This window comes from Hemiscyllium ocellatum, chromosome 5 (genome assembly GCF_020745735.1).
Source record: "Hemiscyllium ocellatum isolate sHemOce1 chromosome 5, sHemOce1.pat.X.cur, whole genome shotgun sequence".
Taxonomy (NCBI): domain Eukaryota; kingdom Metazoa; phylum Chordata; class Chondrichthyes; order Orectolobiformes; family Hemiscylliidae; genus Hemiscyllium; species Hemiscyllium ocellatum.
Genome location: NC_083405.1, coordinates 35486966 through 35492965, shown reverse-complemented (window position 1 = coordinate 35492965; position 6000 = coordinate 35486966). Strand labels below are relative to the sequence as shown.

The following is a 6000-nucleotide window of genomic DNA, read 5'->3' as shown; positions in this document are numbered from 1 at the left end:
AGCTCTGCAAAAATTGTGAGGAGGGAGGAGAGTGTTCAGAAATGGGAAACACGTACGACCGAATGACCACTTCGAATTATTTTTAAGCTAGCTTTCTGCTTTCCCTCGTCCCACCACGGATTCCCCACCCCATCCCCGCCCCCGGTACGCCTGGTTTACTTTGAACTTACTTCAGAAAGTGTGTTTCTGGGGCAAAGGGAGGCCCAAAAGTGGGGGCGGGGCCAATGGGAAGTGGATCACATGGCAAGCTGGAGCTGCAAGGAGCTGACACACTGAGTCATTGCTGTGGAGTCCAGCTGTAGGTACATGGATTGAAGTACAGCACTGACGAGCGCGTTGCACTTTGCTGAGAATAGGAGGAAAGATCGCGAACTCATCAACGGAGATACATAGGGATTAAGAGAACTGGAGAAATCAAGCTCCGAAACGAGTCTTTTGTCTTGAAAAGGAATGTATTCCTAAGATTGCTTGCGTAAATCGGAGGTTTCCTACATTTTTTTTACTGCAATGGATGGCAACGGTGCAGGTAAAATTTTGATTTTCTGCGTTGCCGCTCTTACTGTGAATGCAATCCGCGCAAGGCTGGTCCGAAATGGATGTCCGCTATGTTTTGGCTTGCAGCGTTTCAGCACGTAAATGTTATAAGGTGTTAGGATGTGCTCGGTCGTGAGTTTGAGAAGCGAAACAGTTGCCGCAGGTTTTAGGGACCAGCAGCCCGGCGCCGCCGGAGTGCGTCGTCGTGAGTATTTTTTTTCTCTCTCTTCCCTTTTTTCCCCCCCCCCCCGGATTTGGTTTCATTTTTGTCTGTGCGGTGGGGGAAGGCGTCGCAAAATAAGCTTTCTGTTTTTCTCCCTCTCCGCCCCTCGCTGTGCAACAAAGGTCGCTCGGTCGGTGGGTGAGTTGAGTGAGTGTGTGTGTGTGGGGAGAGTTTCGCCCCTTCCGGCCGCGCTAGGGAACCTTGCAAAGCTCCCTCACGTGGACTTGCGCTGCCGACCCACGTGCGCCCTGTGTTTACGCCGCCGCCTAGCGCGGCCAGCCATTGGCCGAGCGGGGCTCCCCGCGTGACGTCACAATCGCACAACGGGTCCTCCTCCTCCGGGAGGGGGAGCTCGCGGCGGCCGCATGTGACCCGAGCCGCCTCCGTGTTTATGTGACCCAGTTTCTGCCGCGAGGACGGCGCACGTGTTTCCCCCTCCCCCCAAAAAAAATCCTGGAGAAGGACAGCGAAGCGCCGCCTGCAGCGGCAGTGGCCACGCGAGGAACTGCAGCGGCGCGCGCTCTCTCTCTCTCTCTCTCTGTCCCCACCCGACAATGAAGGATGTCGCAGCCAATGCTGGATAACGTCACGTAGGCGCGTGGCTTAAAAGCCCAACGGCCACCGTTTTGAATTGGCGGGGTTCCGGCGATGTCTCGAGACTTCAAAAAGCTTTCGAACCACTCGGGCCTCGCGCTGGAAGAGGTCGGGGGTCGCGCGACACCAGGTTGTACCGTGGCCCCGACACAAACACAAACGGAAACGCGGGTTGCTGGAAAAGCTCAGCAGCCTCTGTGAAGGCGAGTCGAAGTTAACGTTCCGGGTCCGGTGGCCCCTTCCTCCGACAGGTCTATCCGAAATCGCAAGCTTTCGGGGGGGGGGGGAAGAGAAAGAGGAGGAAAGAGCTGCGTCTGCCGTCTTTCCGACTTTGTCCGACGCCGGCATTCGAGAAGCCGGAAGAACTGCGGATGTTGGGAACCTGAGGCGAAAGCAGAGAGAAAACAAAAAAAAAGCTGCAAAAGCTCAGCAGGTCTGGCAGCATCTGTGGAGAGAAGTCAGGAGTTAACGTTGAGTTGACCCTTCCTTCCTCAGAAAGAGGCCGTTCAGCCTTTCGTGTCTGTGCCCCTCCTGAGGATTTGTTGCCCCCCCAGTCCCCTGTAACTTTGCAGCAAACAGCCGTTTCTTGAGGTTTAATGGTGAATATTTTTTTTAGGAGAGTCGTCAGCTGACGTAACCTAGTACTGACAAATTCCAGATAACGTGAGGAGCACTGCATCAAATTACAATGATATGTGTGGCTGTTCACACCCTTTTTTTATAGGAGAAGGTGAGGACTGCAGATGCTGGAGATCAGAGCTGAAAATGTGTGGCTGGAAAAGCGCAGCAGCTCAGGCAGCATCCAAGGAGCAGGAGAGTGGACAGAAGGGCTCATGCCCGAAACATCGACTCTCCTGCTCCTTAGATGCTGCCTGACCTGCTGCGCTTTTTCAGCACACCCTTTTATACCTCACTTAGCAAAGATCTGCAGTTTGGACTGCTTTATTAATTGTAGGTGATTAAGTTAAGAGATAGAAGTCAGAAAGCAAAACCCACTGTGCTGTTTTAAGTAGTGTTTCACTGAATTTATTTTAGTCCATCTATAAATAACTTTCCATAATTGATCATAAACAATTTTTTAAAGACACTTCCAGTATATTCTAGAACCTTAGATCAGCTGTGATAGCATCTTAGCACCTCAGATCACAAAATGTAGGAGCAGAAGGCCATTCAGCCCATCCAGTCTGTTCCATCATTCAAATCTAATCATCCTTAGAGATATACAGCATGGAAACAGATCCTTTGGTCCAACCTGTCCACGTCGACCAGATATCCCAACACAATCTAGTCCCACCTGCCAGCATCTGGCCCTTTTCCCTCCAAACCCTTTCTGTTCATATACCCATCCAAATGCCTCTTAAATGTTGCAACTGTATCAGCCTCCACCACTTCCTTGGGCAGTTCATTCCATACTCGTACCACCTGCTGTGTGAAAACGTTGCCCATTGGGTCTCTTTTATATCTTTTCCCTCTCTCCCTAAACCAGACCCTGTAGGTCTGCCCCCTGGCTCCAACGCTCCAGGAAAAACAGCCCCAGCCTGTTCAGCCTCTCCCTATAGCTCAAATCCTCCAACCCTAGCAACATGCTTGGCAATCTTTTCTGAACTCTTTCAAGTTTCACAATAGCTTTCCAATAGGATGGAGACCAGAATTGCGTGCACTATTCCAAAAGTGATTTATATAACTGCAACATGACCTCCCAACTCCTGTACTCAATACTGTGACCAATAAAGGAAAGCAAACCAAATGCCGCCTTCACTATCCTATCTACCTGCGACTCCACTTTCAAGGAGCTATGAACCTGCACTTCAAGGTCTCTTTGTTTAGCAACACTCTCTAGGACCTTACCATTAAGTGCATAAGTCCTGCTAAGATTTGCTTTCCCAAAATGCAGCACTTTGCATTTATCTAAATTCCATCTGCCACTTCTCAGCTCGTTGGCCCATCTGGTCCAGATCCTGTTGTAATCTGAGGTAACCCTCTTCGCTGTCCACTACACCTCCAATTTTGGTGTCATCTGCAAACTTACTAACTCTTATGCTCACACCCAAATCATTTATATAAATGACGAAAAGTAGTGGACCCAGGACCGATCCTTGTAGCACTCCAGTGGTCATACGCCTCTAGTCTGAAAACAACCCTCCACCACCACCCTCTGTCTTCTACCTTTGAGCCAGTTCCTTGACTCCACTTTGATACCTTATCCCTATAACAGTTGATTCCCATGTGAACCAGCCTTGTGACAACCCTCTGCAGTCAAGAATTCTGCAGATTTATTACCCTCAGAGCAGAAATCCCTACTAATCTCTGTCATAGTTTGGCAGCCTCTAACTCAGATTGTGACTTTGGAACTCTTATTCCTTAAAAGGTGGTAGAAGCAGAGTCTGAATATTTTGAAGGCATGTATAAGTAGGTAAATTATTGATAACGAGGGGAAAACATTACCTTGATAAGTGGGAATGGGGAGTAATCTAATCAACCATGATCTTATTGAATAGTGGAACAGGTACAAGAGCCGATGCCCTGCTCTTAATAAAAATAGGGACATTTTGCTAAAATACAAGGTGCTAGTTAAATACTGTGAACAGTTTTGGTCCCCTTATCGAAGGAAAAGTATTCTGGCATTGGAGGCAGTCAGAGAAGATTACCAGGGTTAATCCTGGGTATAGAGGAATCATTTTATGAAAGATAGAGTAGGTTAGAACATAGAACATTACAGTGCAGTACATGCCCATCGGCCCTCGATGTTGCAAATCTGAAACCCATTTAACCTACACTATTCCATTCTCGTCCATTTGTCTATCCAATGATCATTTAAATGCCTGTAAAGTTGGTTAGTCTACAACTGTTGTAGGCAGTGCGTTCCAAGCCCCTACTACTCTGAGTAAAGAAACTACATCTGACATCTGTACTATATCTATCACCCCTCAATTTGCAACTTGTGCTAGCCATCATCATCCTAAGAAAAAGGCTTCAATGTCCACCCAATCTAACCCTCTGATTATCTTGTATATCTCGATTAAGTCACCTCTCAACCTTCTCTCTAATGAAAACTCAACATTTCCTCAAGTCCTTCTCTCCATACCAGGTAATACCCTACTAAATCTCCTTTGAACCCTTTCCAAAGCTTCCTCATCCTTCCTATAATGCGGTGACCAGAACTGCTTGCAGTACTCCAATTGTGGCCACACCAGAGTTTTGTATAGCTGCAACAGGATGGACCTGTTTTAATTCGAATTTCAAAGATTGAGAGGTGACCTTATTGAAACAGAGATTCCTAGGAGACTTCACAAGGTAGTTGTAGAGAGGTTGTTTTCCCTTGTGAGAGGTTCTGATGCTCAAGATCTTGTGTGCGTGACATTCATGAAAGATCAAACATGTGTTCCAGCCTTTACAGTTCTGTTCCATACTTTATTGTCATGGATTGCAGTTAGCTCTGTAATAGAAATGATTGGTCATTTTGATGGTGTTGAAATCCTGCAAGGTTTGGAGTTACTGGAAGACTGCTACTGATTTGCTAATTCTTGAATGGAGCTCATTACCTACACCACCCTCCTTTTGAGATGTTGCTTTCTAGATCGGGGAAGTAATCAACATTGTTTATGTTCTTTTGCTTGGTGATGATGGGGAAGCCTTGCTTCAGTCCAGTCATCATTGTCATCATCTTCTCTCAGATGATATGTAGGCCACTGTCAAAGTTAGTGGTCATATACTGGCGCATGCACAATTTGGCAAAAAAGGCAGTGCCAACTTTGAAATCCAGTCTGTCAACCACTGGTGTTACTAGATGATACCAGAGTCTGCACCCAGCATTGTCTTTCTCACGATGTTATCAACAAAAGGAGTAGGGGAGTTAATGCTGCCTTGCCATTATCACTTGAAGTCTGGAGGTACCTGTGCTCGCCTTGATTATGTATAAGGTGTTGAAGATGTTAATATAACACTCCACTAATATTGTACATCTGGTGATGTACGAGAATGATTGCTGATGGATGCTTCTGAAAGCCTTGAAATCAATAAAATTGAAATCAAAGAACTTCTGATACTCAAGACTTTGTTATTATTGATGTTATTGAATGGTATGACCTAGTCACAGCATGATCCACCACTGCAGAAACCTTCCTCTTGTTCACAAACACGACCATGTACTTCTGCTTGCTATTTTTTATGGAGTACCATGCTGAAGACCTTGCAAGTACTGACAGAATTGCTGTACTTCTCAACTTGTTGCAATCACTGATCTTGCCTTTATTTGGCACCTTGATGATTATTTCTTGTTTGTATTCAAACAAACTGGGATATCCTCTATAGTCCAGATCTTGTTGAACAGGTCTGTGAACTTTTTTTTTATTATTTTGTTCAATCCCTCTGCTCTGTAAAGCTAATTTTATGTTTATTGGATATCAAATCTCTCCGTTGTGATGAAAGTAATAAATGTATTCAATAGCTTTTTAAAGTTTGTTTCCACTTTAATCTTTCTTGTATGCCCCACTCTTTATTTCTTGTCTCTCATGATTAAAAAGTAGTGGATAATCGGTGCATCTTCTTTTTGGTTTGAAGTTTGTGAGAATTATTCATCATAATTGGAGTGTCTGAAATCAAATTAATGCTGGGCCACAGAGATTGCTAAAGCTTTTTGATTTCTTGGC

At 45.8% G+C, this 6000-nt stretch overlaps 1 protein-coding gene across 2 annotated transcripts in view; it reads left to right on the top strand.

Moving 5' to 3' along the window:
- The first annotated feature begins 255 nt into the window (after positions 1–255).
- Positions 256–6000, top strand: part of nr1d2b (nuclear receptor subfamily 1, group D, member 2b) — a 28039-nt gene continuing 22294 nt past the window's right edge. The window contains exon 1 of one of the 2 annotated variants that reach the window (XM_060824649.1): positions 256–526. In XM_060824649.1, the coding sequence (XP_060680632.1) occupies positions 508–526 (19 nt within the window). In that variant the 5' untranslated portion in view covers positions 256–507. Of the gene's footprint in view, positions 527–2024; positions 2082–6000 lie in introns of those variants that run through there. The other variant, XM_060824648.1, reaches the window with a different exon arrangement.